This window comes from Lethenteron reissneri, chromosome 38, assembly GCF_015708825.2.
Source record: "Lethenteron reissneri isolate LAM-NWPU_2019-01 chromosome 38, ASM1570882v1, whole genome shotgun sequence".
NCBI lineage: Eukaryota > Metazoa > Chordata > Hyperoartia > Petromyzontiformes > Petromyzontidae > Lethenteron > Lethenteron reissneri.
In genome coordinates, this window is record NC_083816.1 from 11,237,260 (window position 1) to 11,259,433 (window position 22,174).

The window sequence follows — 22,174 nt, forward strand, 5'->3', positions numbered from 1 at the left end:
TTAATTGCAATTGTCCATGGGAGAGGCGGATGCAACACAGACCGGCTACATTTAGTAATCATTATTCAGATTCAAAATGGAATAAGCCATTGATAGACCAGTATTTACTGAACTGTTGTGACTGAGTCAGTGATATGAATCCTAATGATATGTCTAGTGAGCTGAATGGCACAAGTACATATAGTCGAGTCTTTGCTTATAACTATAAAGTATTTTTAATATAGATTATGGCACAGAAGTTGATAGTTTTCTCATTGGGCAAGTTCAGCCTAATGATCAACGTTACTTTATGTACTTTTTGGTTCTTTCGGTAAAGTCACGTAGATAGAAAAATAGCTAATAGATCACGACGTTTCGATAGCAACACAATCCATCGTCTTCAGGTGAAACAACACAGCAGGCGGACTGCTGAGGCAGGAGGAAACGTAGCGAGAGAGCTACTGCAACCAGAGGTTATAGACGTTTGTGGTGGGTACAACCCAAGGGTAAGCGGGCGGGGCTAGGGATGGAATTTGCAAGTAAATGTAAGATCGCAGAGCTAGGCATTCCTCGGCTAATCCGAGGGGGGGGAGGGGAGGGGCTGCCGTAACGGGCGAGAGGGTGGGGGTAAAATTTACAGAGGGAAAAAGGTGATAGAGAAGATAGATGCAAAATTTAGCAATCTTGGGAAGGACGTTGATCAACCATTTATAGTGTTAACTGTTGTGTTGGCCGACTCTCCGAGTTGCATTACATCTCTAAGTTTGATATCTTTTTTTCTTTTTTCTATCTATCACCTTGTTCCGTCTGTAAATTGTTTCTTGTGTCTGTGTGTGTCCAACTCACATGCAGTTCCGTGCAGCGAGGTCTCTGTGCACAAATTTCTTGAGTGCCAGGTATTCCATGCCTTTGGCCACCTGGAGACCAAATCCTATGAGGTCCTTGACCGTGGGATTCTGGAAAAGCAATGTGGCAAAAGAGTAACGCGATACATTCGCAATCCAGCACGATGAATGAAAAGCAACACACCATGTGGATCAAAGCATGGACATTGGCAAATACGATGAAACAAAAGCTGAAAAGTGCACAAACAAGCGTGAAGAGGCGTACGCTGGGAATTAAATTGAAAGTCAAAGTGAGGGTTGTAGAATGTACGCAGGGTGAATGACATAATTCAAATCGCTAAGAAAGAAAGTGTGCTTTGGCAAGACACACGGCAAGAAAGCGATGATGGTTCAGACCAACGATGGAGTAGCAGCCAAAGGGGAGAATAATACATTGAGAGGACGTCTGCCGCGGAGATGGAGCGATGAAGCGGCTCACCCGCTCCTCGTCGCGGATGAAGTGGCACAGATCTCCGTGCTGCATGTAGGGCAGCACGACGAGAGGCAGACCGTGGGTGGGCACGCAGATGCCGAGGAGCGACAGCACGTTGTGGTGGTGGAAGCCCTTCATGATGATGCCCTCTCGCAGGAACTGCTCCACCTCCTCCACCTCCGTGATCCCTGCGCAGAGACAGGCAGCGGAGAGACGTGCGCGTGCGTGCGCGTGCGAGTAGGAATATAACGTAGCGGTTAGCGTGCTGCGCTATGAATCCGGCGTCCCGTGTTCGATTCCCGCTAACGGCTAACACCCAGTGACGATTATCTGAATCGGTCCTGGGCCTCCACTAGATCAACTCGGCCTCAAATGAGTATTTGGTGCAGTGTGTAAAAACATCGCCACTGGGGAGATAAAGGCGGTCGGACGTGGTGTTGGCCACCCACCCCACTGTGTATCGTGCTGGCCTTCATAGGTGCTACTCGCTAACAGCACTTGCCCCACCAGTTGGTTAAGGCTAAACGGGGGGTCTTTGTCTTTGTAGGAATGTAGTGATTCACCTGGTCCTATTCTGCCTGCTTTGCAATTCCGCGAGTGTTCATGATTCAATCAATTATTTGTGAATCAATTAATTGCTGCGATTCAATGAATGATCACTATTTTTAATGTGGCAAATCGGTCCAATCAACTTATATTTTTTTATCTACTGTGCCATGTTGTAGTACTACTAGTGGTATCATGACTGTAATCGTTACTTCTAATCAATGGAGTATTCTAGTCAATGGCAGTCCAGCAAATACGTTGGTTGACTTTTCTGTGCAACATTTGAGTTTTATTTACACGCACGCAAGTGTGTGTGGAGTTTGCATCGGCCAGTCATCTCGGTCAGTCGACCCATGGCACCTGCTGGGTCTGTCCCATGACCTCCTGCCAGTGGGCGTTCGACACTTCACGTGGCCTTAAAGTGGCACAAGCGTTGTGATGATGTCACCGCTACTCAGTGGTGAATGGCGGTTGTTGTTGTTGTTGTGTGGGGTTTGTACAAGCACTCCAGAGTTCCCGCATTTGGAAAAAAACCGACCCAGAGATTGGTCAAATATCTTAAGCAGTAAAACTGACCCGAGATAAAAACATCAGTTTTAATGCAAATCAACAAATTTAAATTTACAATCAACCCTTAATGTCGACTTTTGATGTTGGGGTTTTGCTGTCATTGTTTTAAATTCACTTCACATTATTATTTTAAGGTTTAAAAGGGAAACTAACCAAATTTATATTGCAAACAGCCATTCTATTTTGTTAATATCGAAGTAATTTGCTTGGCAGTACAAGCTTTCGCACATACACGTTATGCAGCTGAACAGAAGGAGATGTAGATGGTAATGGAATGCCGAGTACGTTTAAAACGAGCGCGCCTCGCTTAATCCGTTACATTGCTGCCAAGCGAGGGTATTTTGTATCGAACCGGCGCGTTGGCTCTTTTCTGTTACGCGTAAACAAAACAAAAAACAGCAGGTCACTGCGAGCCAGCGGAAATGATCACTGACCCCGTCATCAATAATAGAAACACGTGCTTCATACCCCAACGCTTTCCGCAAGCGACGAGAAAGCCCATCGCTGCGGGGAAACGCGCAAAAGATTAAAAAAAAAAGGCGGCGTGTTTGTGTGTGTGACCCCTGAGGAGGGGCCCCCATGTGAGAACGGGAGAAATCGGTGAATAAAATATAAACGCGCAACTCACTGTTCAAGGACTTCACGGCACAAACGATCTCCTTGTTGCTTTTAGAGTCTTTCAGAGAGCCATGGTAAACGCAGCCAAAGTGACCTGCAACAACACGCGTTTCGGATTTATTGTCAAATGTCATGAAATGTGTGTTTATGATTATTGTTGTTGTCGTTGTCGTCGGCGTTGTTTCAACCGACTTCGTTACAGTGTCGTCATAGGCGCAGAGTTATCACTGCTGTCGCAAATCATGATAAGTTGAACAAGAAGCAATATCATCTTCTGTTGTAAAATCTACCTCATTCATAATTAACCCATCGAATATAATGTATAAACACATCTACCAAGTATGGAGTTCTAAGCATCAATTTCAGTAAATTTCCCATTTATAACGATTACTTTAACAATCCACATTTTTTCATTTTCGTATTCTGTTTATTTTGCACTCTCTAGGTCTTGAATTCTCTCTTTCTCACATCGCTCCTCACTCCACGTTGTCTTTTCCTCCTCACACACCTTTGGCGCGCTCTCTCCCTTTGCCCCTTTCCCTTCTTCGTCTATTTCACTCTCTCTCTCTCCCCCTCCCTCCCTCCCTCCCTCCCTCCCTCCCTCCCTCCCTCCCTCCCTCCCTCCCTCCCTCCCTCCCTCCCTCCCTCCCTATTTCCTTCCTACTGTTTCTATCTCTCTCCCCAGGTCTCCCTCGGAGGAGACTTTTGTCTCAACGGGCTCTCACCTCGTCGTTCTCTCTCCATCTGCTTGTTCTCTCTTAACCTCTCATTTGTCACTGCATCTTTCTCCTCCTCCCCCCTGCCTTGTTCCATCTCTCGAGCCTCTCTGTTCCTCTATTCTGCTCTGTCATTCACTCCTCTTCTCCCTCCATTGTACTTCTCGATCATAACCAACCCCCCGAATATTTGTACATCTTCACTCTTCCTCGCATGATGCACCCAGATTATTTCACTGCTAGAAGTTTCCACGTGAAAAGCCACTTTGTTGAGCCATCATTAGTGGCAAGGCCACTTCTGAAAAATAAGTTAAAAACCTTCGTGGGCTTTACCTAGTAATGTAAAAAAAATTGTAGTTTTATTTGTATATTTTTTAAAGCGATTTATTTACCTTTCCTATGCTTTGCATCATGTTTTTATATATTGTTTGCTGTTGTAACGTTCTGACCCGCCCCAACTGGACATCTATGAAAAAAAAAAACTCTATCGCTCATCAGATCCCTCAAGTATAAATAAACACCTCCTCCTCACCCTTGCCGATGACGCGATCTCCGTGCACGCTCAGCTCCGACTCTGGGATGAGCACGGGCCGCACCTCGTCCAGCAGCGCGGGGTTCAGGAGGTCGAGCCTCAGCACCTCCACCGAGGTCATCCGCCTGACCCCCCCGACCCCCCCTCGGTCCCCTACCCGGTAGCCGGGGCTGAACACCGTGCCCCATGACTCGGCGGAGCCTGACGGCGCACTGGCAAGTTCATGCTCTGAGCCACAGGGAGCCACAGCAAACATACATTTTAAAAGAAACATTCTATTCAGTCAGATGAATAGGTACACATTGGTCCCGATGTTATGCCATTTAATAACAAGTCACGAGACAAATGTCCTCGCGGAACTGTCGCAGAGCGATGCATCGCAGCCCCCGGGTTGGAGAACGGCTCATGGAAGAAGATATCACAGAACTAGAGCGTGTCCTTGAATAAGCATCACAAAAGGAGCTTTCTTCATTATTGACAACTTGCAGCTCAGCACACGGCAGATGCCTGCGCAGCGCGACTCACGACCTCCTCTTGATACCAAGATCCAGGATGGTCATGTCTATGCGCCGCTTCTCGGTGGCAGCCCCAACAGTCTTGAACGCCATCACCCCTCTGCACATTCGCAGCATCACCTCAATCGCCTCCTTCAAGAGACACTTAAAAACTCACCTCTACAATCATGCTTTTGAGCGACTCTGAGCTTGGCTCCGCGCCTCTGAGTTGCGGCCACTATGTCTGCAAATTTGCGCGCGTTACAAATTGAACTACTATTATTATAATTACCCCTAAAATGTGAAAAGGTATGATTTTACTATTTTTATTTTTTAGCTTTGCAGAAACGTCACATGTAATCATCTCTGCGGGGCTTTAATAGGTTTTCCACCAGTGTTGTCAAAGCGATCTGTCAGCAGTGACAGAAGTGGTTGTGACATCATCTTCCGCGACCATTCTCTGACACAAGGTGGTGCCAATCGCTGCGAGAACTCTGCAGGTAAACATTATTTCACGACAATGAAGACGATAGCAGCATTTTTATAAATAAAAGAAAGACATACAATCTGCAAAATTCTGCGACTACGTAGTCAACGTGTGTATGTTGAACTTCTTTCGCACCGTACGTAGCCAACTTTGCTAATCGGTGGTGCGGGGGAAGGACACCAAACGAAAGACAACAACAAAGCGCTTCCGATGAATCTACTGCTGGCCTAGACTCTTGTGCCCCGCCCATTCCGTTCTGACACTTGGGCGATGCCCATTTTAAACCTTTATAAACAGTTGCATTTAGAGGCTTACCCCCCTTTTCTCTCCGCCTGATGACGACCGCTTGTGTTGCGATCGAAACGTCGTAGTTTTTTGTTTATTTATTTGTATTACTTTAAACCTATCTACGTGACTTTACCGAAAGACCCGAAGAATACGCTTCCAAAGAAATCAGTTTTAAATCCGAGTCAGGCGTCCCCACCGCTCAGGAGAGGCTCCCTGTAGTCGGTGTTGGGCCGCAGTAGGGTGGACACCTCCACGCGGCTGTTTCGCCGATCCTCTGACAACAGCTCCAGGTTGGGATGTCCATTCACGGCCGCGTGGTTGGAGCCTGAAAGAGTCAACGAGAGCGGCGCGTGCGGCCGGTTCCTTCATGAAAGACAAAGATGGAGTCGCCGAGCGGCATCGCGTAGGGGAGGGTATGACTTGGTCCCCGATGCGCAGCAGCCCACACGTTAAACGAGATTTATCGCGAACAATAATTTTTTTTAGGTTAGATCGCGTTAATATAAATGTGTCATTAAACCCGCGACCATCCGACACAGCCAATTAGTAAGGTTTGCCACGTAAACAAAACGTGCCAATTAGTTACTATTATGCCATAATCGCCTGATGAAACTCAAATTGTAAATGCTGTGGGTTTATACTCCAACACACCGGTGTGCTGAAGTAGTAATGAAGTGGCACGTTTTGTTTACGTGACAAACGTGATTTAAAAGTGCATAGCTCCAATTGCATCCTAATATCGGCTGCAGAAGCGCATCTGTATGCGCGCGACGCGGCGACCGTCTTTGTTCGATGGCCAGCCAAAAGCCTCGTATCGCATGAGGTCTCCCTCATATTCCGCCGTCCCAGTTCGTGGAAGCCTGGGGATTGGCGCCGCCGCCATTGCTGCCGCCGCTACCTTTCTTCCTGAAGCGTTGGGCGCGCAGCACGGCGAATGCGGCGATGGCGATGACCAGGGCGGCCATGAGGAGGCCGACGACGACGCCCACTGTGTGGTTGTGGCGCGGTGGCAGCTTCACCTCCTCGAGGATGCGCTTCAGCTGACACAGGTTCACCTGAGCGTGACGCAAAACACGCGCGAGGGTGAGAGCGAGCGAGCGACCTCCCCATAGCGTCTCCGCAAGATCGTTGTGGCGATACGCGACTGCCCTACCTCCTAACTTCCATTACTATTGTTATTATCATCATCATCATCTATGATCAATTCATTGCTGGATGAAAGCCTCTCAAACCCGCGCCATCTCTTGGTCCATCGGTGTAACAATCCGCCCAACACTTGCACAAGAGCTGATATAATAATTTCTCCATTCTAGCGGCGGATAACCTCTCAGACATGTTCCTGGTTGTGTTGCCTGTCGACGATTAATCTTACTTTTACTGTTCTTGATGACAACTATAAAAATTCGCAACTGAACTTTACCGTCCTTGATGGCGATGATGAAAATAAAAATGATTGACGGTGATTAACTGTGACGAAAAAAATTGGAGTAAATTTTTATTTAAATACAATGGCTTTTTGTAGCAAGAAAAGCAATGGTGGCAGTGAGGTCATGTGACTAGGCGCTTATAATGGAAAAGCGCCCCTATTTTTGCACTGGCGGCTACCGCTATGGAAAGTCGTGACCAGTCCAGAAAATCTACATCTAACGGGTGCCAACAATTATGAAAATACAATGTTATCTGATGATGATGATGATGGCGACAATGACAATCGGTTTGACCTAAGGCAGGGCTGGGGAACCTTTCCACACTGAGCGCCAAATCGGACTTTCAAACACCGTTGGCAGGACATACATTGACTGTGTGTACGGAACTACTTGCAAGACAACAGGTGACGAAGCATGCAAAAGATAGCAACATATTGTTGCTCGGTCAAAAATATTTCCCTCGAATACCCGATAAGTGCAACTAAGATGCTTGCAGTGACAGATACATATATTTCGTGGACTGTTTTGAAGTGGCAGGCCTCAGGTGACCATGGGCCGTATAAAATGGAGTAATGGATCGTATCGAGCCAGAGGTAGGTTATTGCAATTTAACTTAACACGTAGATTTCCGCATCATATCATTTTGGATTAGCCTACGTTAAAGATCTGGTCAAATTTGTGTTGTGTGACCCTATACCATCTGAAAATAGCCAAACAAATGTAATTGTCATGTGTATAAGCATTACGCAAAGCAATTATTAGCGTTTCAGCTCACCAGTGAGTTGAACAATTATCACAAGTAAAATTTTGCACGTACGTCTCAATTCCTGGATTTAAATCTGACTTCCTGGATCCTATCCTGAAGATGCTTGACAGAGTCTCAAGCGAAACCTCGTATCTAAATGGTAAAATGCCGGTGCAGGGTCTCACGAGAGAAATTTGGCCAAATTATGACGTGGCCTAAGCTAAATATTAATTTCGAATCCTCATATTATCACTCACCGACAGCGGCAGGCTGTCTCTGGTTGACTCAGCCATGGCTTCCCCTGGGATCTTGCACGACACCCACGTGGGGCCCACGGTCACATCACCGCACCTCCACGTGTCCACCATCAGCGTCACTTGGTACAACTGCACCAGCTTTGCAAGCGCCTCGCTCTGCAAGTGCAGCAGGCACACGCAAACGCACACAGACGGAGCACGTGAGCATACTGGGTTCAGTGCTCGACAGATTTCCACTGGGTTTCGAATGAAAAGCAGAAATAACTCAACGTATTCAAATATATTCAAGTAAATCATTATTATTATCTTAAAAGTATGAAGGCTAGGGGCAGGACTCGTCGAAGTAACAATCCACCCAGTGCCTGCACAGGAGCCGATTCACCGCTCTATCCCCTCGGTAAACATCAGCTTGGGCACGATCCCTCCCTTGGCTGCCACCCGGTAATTTGTCTCTATCCAGCGGCCATCACCGCTGGCTGTCGACATGTCCTGTCCAAGCTCACTTACTTCTCTTAACAGTCAGAACGATATCTATATATATATCACCCGTTTGTTCTCGAATACACGCGTTCCCGTTTGACCACTCGTAGAATTAAAGCGTACATAAAAGACCGAGTGGGAATTAGTTCATGCACTCCATTAATGTTTAGCGCCGATCTGTAAGCTACGTACACCCAGCCACCCGGAGTACTAATATCGAGGGTCACATAACGGTGATGTTGATCTGGGAGCCGGAGGTGGTGATCACGGTGGGGTTGGCGATAGGCAGCATGAAGAAGGGCGGCTTCTTGAGGTAGGTCATGCTGAAGCTGCCCACGTTGAGTCTGTCAAACTTGAAGGTGAGCTGCGCGATGCCTGGGCCCTGTGCAGGCTCGGGAGCCAGGCACAACATCTCCAAGCCATGTTCCATCACCACACAGTCCTACAGAGGAGGAAACCACCAGTGCCACATGCCAGAGCCCATATCAATAATAATAACAACGTACAGTTTCATCTTCTTGGTTCTTTCGGTAAAGTCACGTAGAAGCGAAATAATAAAATACTAAAAATAAAACATAATAAAATATTATTATTTCCCCTCTACGTGACTTTACCGAAAGAACCAAGAAGATGAATCCCTGCAGTCACGAAAGCTTTAAATCGAAACGTACAGTTTATTGTCAATTTCCTTCTGGAGGAAGGCCTCCTCTCCCAATGCCGCATTTGACAAAGTTTGTTACATGCCAATAATGTGTACTTTTATCATTCTCAGCACGTAGAACATATAGGTCAAGTGGTAACGAGGTTGGGACAATCAGCTCGTCACACTTGAGAGAACACGGTTTCATGACTGGGTGGCTGCAAACCACGATTCGAACCCAGAAAATCTTAGTGGGTGGCAGCAGATCGAGAGTCCCCGTGCCCCCTGAGGTACCCGCCCACCTCCCCACCGCGGCGCCCGGCAGGCTCCAGCTACCTTGGTGCTCCCCGTTGTGCTCGACTCCTGGATGACTATCTGGGGGTGGAGCACCGAGTCGAGATTCGAGCCGAACACGTTGACGTGACAGTCCCCGCTGCTGCACACGAGGGAGGCACAAACATTGGACGAAAACGGATTTCGGCTCGTAAAAAGGAGGGAAGAAAAATGTTGCACAAGCGGTTTCAACGCACGTTTGTCCTCATAATGTAAATGCTTACCCTGAGCTCTCAATACTCAGTGCGCTGTTTTTGAGTTGTATGCCTTTTGGTGTCATCTGGTCCAACACCAGTGGAGACTAGGCTCTAAGAAAAGCCAACTCGGGTGTGGTGCAATCAATTTCAAGGACTGTGCATATCATTATCAGAGTTGTCTCTTTTTGTTTGCATTTTGACTGCTTGTGTTGTGGTTATTGCAAACATGATCCCTTGTATAAAGCTGCCAGGTTTGGTGCCAGATAAAAGGGTAAAAACTTATTACTACTTCATTATGAATATATGTGTGTTCAACTTCTTTCGCACCGTACGTAGCCAACCGTGTTAATCGGAGGTGTGGGAGGACAGCAAACTCGGAAGTGCCAGGGAAGGAAAACTAAAATTAGCAATAATAACGTTACATTCCAGGTTGTACATAATGTGATGTCACACGGGTATATGATATGTGACGTCGTGAGATGACGTCACACGGAAAGACGCCATCGCCTTGATCATCAAGACGAAAACTTTTAGTACTGTTTTTTTATCACCACATTTTTTTCTACAATCCTTTGATGTACTTTCCCGACAGTAAATATCTAACGACAAAATAAATTTACACTAAAACGTGTATTTGCGATGGGTTATGTTCACAAGATACATTGCGACTGCCCTGGATAGTCGCCGTGCGGAATATAAATAACAAAATAATTAAGCGGGCAAGCCAAGTCACGTGTGAGAGAGTCCTCTTCATTTTTCCTCGACCAGGAATCTCTCACCCAATGAAGCTGCTGCTGGGGTGGATGCTGGAGATGTTGGGGTCCGGGCGGTAGCGGAACGCTTGGGTGGGGGACATGGAGTCATCGATCTTACAGACGACGGGAAGTTCTTCCAGCGCGGTGTGCTTGGGAGTGGTGCACACGATCGTTGTTTCTGTAAAGCTGGCGCACAAAGACAAAGATTCGCCCGTGTAGCCTTAACAGAATTTTGGTGCTGTTAGCGAGCACCTATGAAGGCTGGCACGGTACACGGGACGGTGGGTGGCCAGCACCACGCCCGACCGCGTTTGTCTCCCCAGTGGCGATGTTTACACACCGCACCAGGTACTCATTTTGAGGCTGTGTGGACTTAGGGGAGGCACCATGACCAGTTCAGATAATTGTCACTGGTGTTGCCCGTGAGCAGGAATCACCTGTGCTTTAATCAGAACACCTCGCTGATCTCGTCAAGGAGTATAAACCGTCACGTGAATTCCGGTCATCCTGGCAGCAGCTGGCTTTTGGCTGGCCATCGAACAAAGATGGTCACTGCATCGCGCGCATTCAGATGTGGTTCTGCGGCCGTCTGGAACGCTCTTCCTGAGTAAGCCACTGGAGCTATGCACTTGTAAATCTAGACTCTGAGGCCTGTATATTTGGAGTTTGCATGTCTCTCTCCCAGTGGTCGTGTGGATTTTTCTCTCCGGGTCTTCCAGATTTTCCCTCCACATTTAGAATCAACATGCATTTAGAGTATTCGCCTGTTAAGCATTTCCACACGATAAAAAGCCACTTCGTTGAGCTATCAATTGTGGTAGCCAGGTCGCTTCTGAAAGATAGCTACATAGCTCAAGTGGCCCTTATCTGGCAAGATAAAAAACTTTGTTTAGCAATAAAAATTCGCGGCCGTACCTGACAACGAGGCAGGGCTTGCCTCCGACTAGGACCTGCCGATCGGAAGCCGGCGGAGAGGTGTTTCCCCTCCAGCGTGAGCAGAGTCATCCCGGAAAGCGGGCCAAACGCGGGCGAGATCTTTGTCACCTCTGGGACCTGCGTCCCTCGGCAGCGACACGCACACAGCCGCTGGTCACGACTTGGAAGGCGGTGGCCACAACGCCACTGGCGGGGGAGTTTCCAGCTGTGAGGGGCAATTGAACTCGGGTGACCGAGTTCGTAGCGCAGTGTGCTAACCGCTGCACTCTCGCGCTCCACACACAAAAATAAATTTCCCCGTATTGCCTTTTAACGGGCTGTAGGGGCAATTGCCATTCGCGAGCATCAATGAAGGCTGATGCCACGCATGGGGGGAGGGATGGTCAGCATCATGGATGGCCAGACACACGTTTAAGGCTGAGTCAACCTAGGAGAGGCCCGGAACCGGTTTAAATATTCTTCATACACAAGCACGCGCGCGAGCACACACACGCACGCGCAAGTACACACGCGCGCAGCGCACCGGATAACTCACCACAAATTCAAATCCCTCCACGAGGGTGGAGCCCCCCCTGGGGGTGGTGACGTTCACTTGCACGACGCGGCCGAGCTTCTCCCGACTGCTCGTCGGCCCCAGGACGCACACCAGGCTGTTGGCGATGACACACGTGCTCACCACAGCTCCAAGTGAAACGTCGCATTTCACCGATTCATTAATGTGGTCGTGAGGATTGTACATCAACTTGCGGGCGAGCTGAATCGATAATAAATTACTGTGCACACGAAACGTGATTTTGTTTTTCTACGTCAGATGGCTGGGGGTGGGAGGGGTTCATGACAAGAATTTGGTCAGACCATTACTTGGCTAAATGCTAAATCAATTATTAATCTGTATATACATATGTACGATAACACACGCAAATATTTCCCATTTCAACTTGTTATTAGGCTCTATTTTCCAGTGGGCCACATAACAAAACTTGTCGTGTGCTGGTGGGCCATTTGACGTCACGTGTTATTATATCACATGGTGTTGTGACGCCATAACGTTCATATATGTGACCATCAATCTGTACCTCTTGTATCCAGGTCTTTCCTCTCTCTTGCTCCTCTCACATTCATTTCAATAACCGTCACCTGCGCTGCATCCCACAGCTCTCTCAATTCAAACTCTTGTTCGCCTCCGCTTCATCTCACTAATCCATCTTCTCTCCGAGCGCCACCGCGAGTTCATCGGACATCTACACGTCGCCGATTCTGTATTGTTAAGCAATAAGGAATCACGGAGTGCACCGGCCTGCGCTAAACCAACCGGTCTGATGGCTGCGAGACGCCCGACTTAGTTTGGACGTGTCAGACCGATGCCCATCGACAAGCCGCCTCATGCCACCCTTGGACTTCTGCGTCGCTATCCGACCACGCAGCACAAGACCTGGAGCTACTGGAAACGGCTCCCAGGTCCACCCAGACGCAAGTGACTGTGGCAGGTCAAGATAAATCCTGGGGCCTTGATGAAAAAATCTTGGACAACTTCGGCAGGTCGGTCGATGTTGAGGAGGGCGCTACGACTCCGCTTGTCAAGCATATCAGCGAGTGAGTCTGCGAGTGAGTCTACGAGTGAGCCTGCCACCAAGTCTGTGAGTGAGTCTGTGAGTGAGTCTGCGAGCGAGTCTGCCACTAAGTCTGTGAGTGAGTCTGTGAGTGAGTCTGCCACTAAGTCTGTGAGTGAGTCTGTGAGTGAGTCTGCCACTAAGTCTGTGAGTGAGTCTGTGAGTGAGTCTGCCACTAAGTCTGTGAGTGAGTCTGTGAGTGAGTCTGCCACTAAGTCTGTGAGTGAGTCTGTGAGTGAGTCTGCCACTAAGTCTGTGAGTGAGTCTGCGAGTGAGTCTGCGAGTGAGTCTGCCACTAAGTCTATGAGTGAGTCTGTGAGCGAGTCTGCGAGCGAGTCTTCCATCGTGGCTCCGTGTCCCCTCGCGTACAGTGTGCCCTCGCGTACAGTGTGTCGTTGCTGTTCTGACGATCGAGGATGCAGTCCACCGCTCCGACAGTGACGGCGGTCTCCTCCTGGCGCCTGCTCGCGATGTCGTCCGTGATCTCCAGCAGGTGCTTCCCGCACAGCGTGAGCCGCGTGCCTCCTGACACCGGCGCCGACAGTAGGAAAGAACTGCGGGAAAAATCCCCGCGGGGCAAAAAAAAATCCACCTTTGAAAACGTTGTTTGTGTGTGAACGCCCGATTTCAAAGCGTCGTCACGCTTACAAAAGTGCGGGCCATGCCCATCTTCACTTGCGGCGCTGAGCTGGTTGATGATATTACACATGCCTATGGCAAGGGCGAGTTACTCCACGAGACAGTGACTGTTGACTTCACGCTAAATTCTAAACTGCATGTACAGATGATGGGTAAAGTTGACCTCTGGGCAGGATGTGAACTCACACACATATCTGATAGCGAGTTAAGTCAAAATAATATTTTAAATTTTCAGAGATAGACTTTAGCAAAATTAAGTGCATATTCGGATTTAAAATAAATTGGAATATGCACTTAATTTTGCTGAATTCAAGCTCTGAGAATTAAAAATACGAGTTTGACTCTAGTGACGAACACCGATTTCTCAGCCTCCCACTGTGTGGACAACAGATCATGGATGGGATCTCAGAAGCAGTTCTGTAATGTCTGCTTCCGCAGGCCATCCTCCAGTGCAGGGTGCCGCCCTGCTGCGCCGACAGTCACGAACGCAATCTCCGCCTGACGCCGCGACGCCGATGGCACGCTCGCGGCCCCCTCACCTGGGAGACGACCGGAGGGCAGGAGTCCGAGCTCCAGCGCCCCCCCGCCGTGCACTCGAAGCTCTGCGAGCACGTCCCCGTGCTGCACCAGCCGCAGCGCGCAAAGGGAGGCGCGCGGACGCACGCGTCGCACGCCAGCAGGTGTGCGCACCCTACGCCCTCTGGCGGTATCCGTGTCACCTGCGTGCGTCACGCACGGGAGGGGTGCAGCGGCGGACTGCGTTTTAAAAGGCGCAAAGTCGTCACGTCCCGTGCGCTCGATGTAACCGGCGGTGGGGCGCGGGGTGTGGGGCGGGGGGGGGTCAGATCCCAGGAGCGACTGGGGGTGGTGCGCAGTAAATAGCCGCATCCAAGTTAATGGAATTGTGACTCGGAAAACACTTGTAGACAACAGCAGTGATGGATATTTGAAACCGGTCTGGGGCCTCACCAATGATAATTTAGCCTCAAATGAGTGACTGGTGCGGTGTGTAAACGTTGCCAATGGAGAGACAAGGCGGCTGGGCGTAGTCCTGGTCACGTGACTGCTGCGTGCATCATGCCAGCCTTCATAGGTTGTAATGCCAATATGGGCGATCTTTGTGTTCTCGTGTGTGTGCATTGATGATCAATGCCCTGGCATGAGAGGGGCTTTGAGGTACCATGGTATTTAAGTACTCAATAAATGCAAGCGCTCATCAGCAATCACAAGAAACTGTGAGAACATTGTCTAATGCTCCCATGTTGGAATTTAATTATTTGACCAAAAATATGAAGTCACATTTTAATAGTGGCTTTTTTTACCACTTCAAACACACCATCACCTACCAGCTTGGTCACTCCCAACCAGATCTATGTATCAGTGAAAATGGGTCAGATTTTCCGGGATATTGGTGTAATCTGATATACATATATATTTCCTTATCAGCGCCATGCACACCTATTAGAGAGGATGTGGGTATTATTGAATTAAAATGCAATTACTGGAGGTCCATTAAAATGTTGGCCAACTAACAGCAGCACACGATGACATGGCAGTTTGAGACACCATCGTCGTCATGGTCAGCACAACGCCAAAATAAAAATAAACCTCTCCCCATTTTGACCACTCAAGCTGTGTATTCTGCGAATGGTTTTATCTTGGAAAAATGGCCGGAAAATATTGCCAACAAGTCTCAAACCCGCCCACGTGCATTCAAAAGTCAAAAATGTCAAATTAGTTTCCCGTTCAATTGAGCAACTGCTCGGTTCCGGTGTATAGAACTGAGCTCGTGGTGAACATTCCACATCCATATGGTGGGGGTGAGTTGTTGGATAGACCAACCAGTGACTTCCTCACAAAGCGGTAGCCTTTTTATCGACCCTGAAGTGATGATGATGGGCTGAGTTGATTGCTGATCAGGATTCGAAAATACAACCTTCCAATGTGAGCTCTAAACTCTACTGCTGCTCCAGCTGGCTGGTACATTGTATTATTATAATAAGTGATGATATCATAACATCTAGCCTATGACCAAATCACCTGGAATTTTCCCCATCCCATCATCATACCTAGATACCCAAGTAGGATTGAGCCTGCACAGTGCTTGAATGGGCGGCCAACATGTATGACAGTTGTAATAGGCTGTGAGGCTACATGGCGGGCAGCAAGTTCCATAGTTGCACTGCACTTCTATGTCCCCGCGTCAATGCTCACCAGTTTTGGTGAGTTATGGTAAAATAACCTGCGTGACCTGCATTATGCTCAGAGGCCTTCATCAGCAGTGGATTGACAAAGGCCTGTACATGTACGCACCTTAATCAAGAGCGCCCCAGATTGGAAATACGGGCGACATTCGAACTGCCGTGGGCCTGCATTTATATCCAGTTTTTAATTGTGACATTTTTTGTACGTTCATTTTTTTGTGGGGATGTGCGAGGGGGGGGGAGGGTTGTGGAATTTGGTTTCTGGAACCAGAGGCAAGGGGCAATTCCCACGAGGTTGAGGTGGGGTAGCGGGAAGGAGGAGGAAGGGAGGGAAGCGGGAGGGTGGGGGGGGGTGAAACACGGTAATCAAGCCGTGGCACCCGGGGGGAATTCTCCAAACACAATGCGGACCCCGCAGCAGCAGCAGCATCACAGACCCATTGGCTCTGGGGCTTACGGTAATCCATTTGCATCGTTTTGGGTGATAAGTTCACGTGAGCCGTCTACCTGAAACAACGGTGGTGCGAGCGCTCAGACTGGATTTAGCTCCCGGTGCCTGGAATTGAGATCCGGCGTGGCAGTGCAGTACGTCACCCTCAAACTAAATTCCTCGTGAGGCACCGCGGGGTAAGTCTGTCCCGAGGTGACCAATTCACCTTCGTTAAAATACAAATGAGCTACAGCACATCGCATGCCTGATGATGGCTAAAAGTGTCCCACGTCTCATGCCAAAAACATGCATACACAAAGACAAGATCACCATCCTAACCTGAATCGGTGCTCTCCACACCATGTCACATGTGTTTAGTTATCAGGTGCGTCAACAAGGGTGTATTCAGACGGAGGCAATTTGGTAAATTTGAGAAGACTCACTGTGGTGGGTCGATAACAAATGTAGTTTGGAATGCTTCGTTCCAGAGGAACAGTACCGAACCAGTCCTGGTTTGGCTTTCCACATCACAGCCAGTCTTATCCCCTTCCCGTACCACGTTGAGTTGTTTATGTGAATTGGTCGATGCAGATAGCCCTACCATTAATACAGGTAGGAACAACAGGATCCACACTGCCCACCAGGGATTTTTTGTCTGTCGTGCACGAATGTGCTGTCCAACCAAGTTCCTACCTTCCCGCTCCGAAGGAACGTGTTTTGTAAACGTGTAGCTAGGTGGCGGTTCAAGCCACCAATGCGGAACATACAGTTGGCTTTACAGATCATGCAGCCAAGCAGAGCGGTGCACAGCGGTCAAAATAACCACGGGAAATGGCCATCCTATCATTGTAAAAAAAAAAAAGCACTTACCGTTGAAATAGGCTATACATGATATAACGCGAATGCAATTGTGGCAGTGGATTGTATTGCTTGCTAATGGCTTCTTTATGGAGCAAATATGAGGGAGGACAAGCGAAGCGTGTCCCAACAAATGACAATCAAGCGTCTATTTTTCCGTGGACAAAAAGATAAGGGATTACAATCATACTTCTGGTGGCCCCGAGACTCATTTTACTGTTAGAGGTTTATTCTATTGATGAGTCATTTTGTCACACACCCAAGCCACCGCGACAGCCAGTCCTGCCACCCCTGGTGCCGAGATCATGTTACAATGACTCATTTGTCACGATCATCTCAGACACACCAACTATTTTCCTGGCCACATTTTAGCCCAAATGGAGTCTTGACAATGAACACAAAGTCTACCATCAGTTATTTACCAACTGCTAATTTGGTCAACTGTACGCACGCGAACAACGCTTTCGCCAGCCTACTGCTGGATGAGGGCCTTCGTCACCTCGTGTAAGTTGCAGAGGTTATTTGACCACTTCTTCGCTCTGGTCAGCGTGATTTGGAGGGAAACGTAGCCAAGGGAGCATATAAAAGCACAGTACAACAAGTCATGTTGCTGCACTGCCCTCTGCGAACCCATCAAATAGTTCCACAGCCGATAAGAAGCTGTTCTTCATGGTGGTTGCTTATTCAAACAAAATCCAGGCCCAAAGCCTGCTTCTTAGCTCTACTAAGACTGGGTGCATTCCTGGTGTATTGGTCAAAGGTACTGGGTCCACATGCGACTCAAAGTCGCAACCCAAAAAACAAAGACATGCATCGCACATCTTGTAGACACTCGCCTACACTGCCACTGCGTCCTGGGCTACCCAACAACAGTTTGAAGCTTTGTTAATCATTGAAAATATTACTTGTATTTCATGGTTGGGTGGTCTGTAATAGCACTCTACTGACATTCCTGCAGTAACTTTTTATAAATGTGAGAGAGTGATCACGAGTGCCATAATGACGGGTTAAACTCTGACTTTAACTCATTTCAGACAGCCTGGAATACAACAGCTGAGGTACGCATCTACAAGATTTTAATTTGGGTTGCGTCTTCATTTCAGCAGTCCTCCACTGTTCTCAAGTGTAGATAGTTGATGGTCTATCAGCCCAGTCACAAATAACTGCAGAAAAAAAAAAAAACTCATTCAATTTGTTTCTGCACTTAATTTTGGCAAGATTCCTGTGGTGACAATTCTATAAATGGGATTGACCATCAGGCGTTGAGCATTGCCCTCAGTGGCCAAAGGTCAAGTGAAGGCATCTCCGAGGTAGTAGCTCTGCAGTATCCACTTCCATGGGGCGTTCTCAAACACAAGAGAGTTGTGCTGCTGTTCTGCAAAAGATCCGAATGTAGTAAAACCTTGGATTGCGAGCATAATTCGTTCCGGAAACGTGTTTGTAATCCAAAGCACTCGTACATCAGTTGTGATCACGTGACGCTCGGCAGACAAAGCGTATACACGTACTACTCGTATTGCAAGACCTCGCTCGTTTATCAAATTAATATATTTTTAAAAAATTTGCTCGTCTTGTAAAACACTTCGCAGACCAAGTTACTCGCAATGCAAGGTTGTACTGTACACCCTTCGACGTCCATCACACAACCGGGATGGTATTTTAGAAAAAGAGGCAAACACCTTTTTGATGCTGTGATTCACAGACAAACCAGCATGGTAACCAGCCAGGGGGTAAACACTGCGAGCTGAGAACAGGACGAGACCGCAAATCTTCCAGAGCCATTGCCCTCCATTGTGATGGTAATGTGTCCCATTGCAATGGTAATCTATGCTGTGAGGAGGATGGCTATCCCTGGGGGTAAAGTAAAAAGTGCGCCATCATTCACAGTAGACGACTATCTTACACCACCACCTGCCTCAGGACATTGGTCTTCTTTGCACAAAAGCACGCCCATTGTGAGCCCGTATCAAAATAACGACCGGTAATTAAAAGGGATTACAGATGTGCAGGGCAAGGTGATCCCAGAACCCTTTGTTAGGAGGGGTCATTCATCACGGGTGATGGAGCTACATTTTTACAACAACAAAAAACGATTCCATCGAAAAACGAACGGGACCAGAGAGAGTGCTCCTCCATTATGGTCATCATCGCCAGGCAAGATCCATCCACTGCTGGACGATGGCCTCCCCAAGCCGTTGCCATCTCTCGTGGTCTTACAGTGCAACAGCAACGCACCGCTTTTAATAGTTGCACGCAAACCTTTATTTCTTTCAAGCAAGGTCTCCCTTGGAAAAGTGAGCTCGGACCTGCAATTGTGTTGGACGCACCTATTGTATTGTATCGTCAGTCTGCATGCACAAAGACACACGCACAGACGCACACCACAAAAACCCGACAAGCCAGTACGGCGTGGCACCATGCACTGCGCTGCTTGTCAACGACCACCCGAGCGCGCTGCCTCCGCTAGCAATCACACGGCTGCCGCCTGACGTTGCCCATCGAGTTTTTGCGCATTCATTCGCTCTGTCACGAGGTTTTATCGTCATTTGCAGATGTCATTACTGTTGGCATTAGCCAGGCCAATGGGCCCCCATTGTGTGGAAGTGGGGGGGGGACTCCACATACGTGGTTCACAGATGAACACGTTTGCAGCAGCAGCGAGCATTGGTGACTGCAACATTCTGATGAGTCCTAACAAGGACAAAACGGGTCTACAGATAATTGGTTTTTACCCTTTTATCTGGCAACAAAACTGACACCTTTTTTTTACAAGGAGTCATGTTTGCATTGACCACAATACCTGCAGTCGGAATGCAAGCAAAAAACACACAACTCTGATAATGTATGCACTGTCCTTGAAATTGATTGGATCCACACCCGAGACATCTTTCCTTAGAGCCTAGTCTCACATGGTGTTGGACCAGATGACGCCAAAAGGTGTCAGTTTTGTTGCCAGATAAAAGGGTAAAATAACCAATGATCATATTTTGCTACTGGCAAAGGAGGTTCCAACGGTCTACAGATGTCTATCCTCTGTGTCACTGCTGCCTGTCAGGTCGGTCACATCTGTGCCAATATATTGTGACGGTGACTTCAGACAAGAGGACCACAATGTACTTGTTCATGAAATCCACTGCTTCTCAGAGAATGATGGCTTTGCATAATGCACAAGGGCAGAGTGCATTTTCACGTTCTTGCGCGTGTTGGTTTGAAACGTTCGCTCTGTAAGTGGTCACACGTCCTGCAATCCAGAAACATTTGGGCTCGCAGACCTTTTCTTTGGCAGACACCACTCTACAGCAGAATTACCCAAGGCTACGGCACACACTTAGCCATCTCACGAGAAAACACGCTGCACGCAGGGGGGAAATTATGTTGGCGCTGTAAGAGTCTCATTCCATTAAAGGCACCACACATCCACATGGGACCGGTAGGAACATAAATCACAAAGTACGCTCCAAACTTGTCCACCACAATATCTCTCCCCTCTCTCGTAACAGCTTCATGCATCCGCTGACCCTTGCGTCGTAATATCATGAAGTAACTCCCGATTTATTGTCCGTGTCGTCTGTAAAGGCTTTAAATCATCGTTGCGTGTCAAAGGGCGGCACGCAATTCAATTCAATTCCCTTAATTTTATTTCTAACGTGAAGGGAAAGGTCACGTTGTCCTGGCGCGTAGCTCAAACGCCGACTTGCAACGCCACGAGCCGCTCCGTCGCAAGCGTGTCTGCTCAATGCTATACTTCGATTGTGTCGGTTTGTATTGCAAACGAGACGCAATCTCAATCAGCCCTCGCTCCATACTAAATAAAGTCGGTTATAATAACGAACACATCGCCTTCCGTACACGCGCGATGAGAATGAAAGTCGCTGTATGCCTGTGTTTGGCATATGATGATTCACTCCCACCGATCAATGGATGAATTCCCATGATTTGATTAAATAATCAATTCTCTTTTTCTTTTCTTTTATTATAATTTTGATCTCTCCTTGGAACCGTTTTGTTTTGCCGCATTAGCCAGAAAGTAACATTAGCGCCTCATTTCATATCCGCAGCAAGACGCTGTAATGTGTCATCGTGGTTATTTAACCACGAGCGGTCGCGCAGTGGTTAGCGCGCAGCGATACGAACCCGGCGACCCGAGTACGATTCCCGCTCACGGCCAACGCCAGTGACGATTATCTGAACCGGTCCTGATTCTCCCCTAGGTCAGCTCAGCCTTCAAATGAGTACCTGGTGCGATGTGTAAACATCGCCACTCGAGAGACAAAGATGGCTGAGCATGGTGCTGGCCACCCACCCCCTCGTGTGCCGTGTCGGTTATCATAGGTGCTCGATAACAACACTTGCCCCAACAGTCTGTTCAGGCTATACAGGGGATCTTTGTCTTCAACCATACTTCAACACGCTGGTCGGTGAAGGGGAGGATTCAAGGCCGGTTCAGATATAACGCCACCGGTGTCAGATAGCTGGGCACTAACCACTACGCAACTGCTACTCTCTGCACACATAAATGTACAACCATTTGTCAATCCACTGCTGGATGCAGGCCTCAACCTCTGCATATAATGTGCACCACCGTTGCGTATAATCCATAGGTTACGCTCCTCCACACCCAGTCACTCGGCTGGACGGCACTGCGTTGAACTGCTCAACAAAATCCCAAACACCTGGAGGAGGGATGGGAAGGACTCGCCTTGTTTCCAGCGACGACAAACACGCCACTGTGGGGAAGAACGATGGCTGCAGGCAACACCTCCTTGCCCTTGTCCAGCGTAATGTTCACGTAGGGCTCGTAGACGCGGTGGCGATCCATCAATACCTGCAACACAACCAGTCGGGGTAGCTATCGAGGGTGCTGCACTGGGGTCCACAGACCGGAGGAACCCAATCGCTGGCCTTTAAAAAAATGGGAATATTGAACAGGGGGCTCCCATTCAATTTCTCGCACATGGCCCACGCCAACCACACTACTACTACACCACAGAAATTAACATCCTCGTCATGACCGCAGTACGAAGCCATTCACGGCCTCTCGTTCCATCCTTCGCTCATAGAACCAAGCTAGCGAGCAAGTGGCTACGATGATCGGAGCCGTTCAACGAGAGCCTTT

General features: G+C 48.3%; 1 protein-coding gene across 1 annotated transcript in view; it reads right to left on the minus strand.

Annotated features, from left to right (window-relative positions):
- Positions 1-22,174, minus strand: part of LOC133351732 (hepatocyte growth factor receptor-like) — a 52,249-nt gene that overhangs the window by 4,452 nt on the left and 25,623 nt on the right. Inside the window, 17 exon segments of the mRNA XM_061567168.1 lie at positions 826-935; positions 1,303-1,484; positions 3,041-3,124; positions 4,279-4,506; positions 5,744-5,872; positions 6,446-6,602; positions 7,977-8,132; positions 8,689-8,898; positions 9,433-9,532; positions 10,406-10,567; positions 11,297-11,343; positions 11,345-11,434; positions 11,853-11,967; positions 13,314-13,468; positions 13,470-13,481; positions 14,106-14,285; positions 21,758-21,883. Coding sequence (XP_061423152.1) covers positions 826-935; positions 1,303-1,484; positions 3,041-3,124; positions 4,279-4,506; positions 5,744-5,872; positions 6,446-6,602; positions 7,977-8,132; positions 8,689-8,898; positions 9,433-9,532; positions 10,406-10,567; positions 11,297-11,343; positions 11,345-11,434; positions 11,853-11,967; positions 13,314-13,468; positions 13,470-13,481; positions 14,106-14,285; positions 21,758-21,883 — 2,243 coding nt within the window.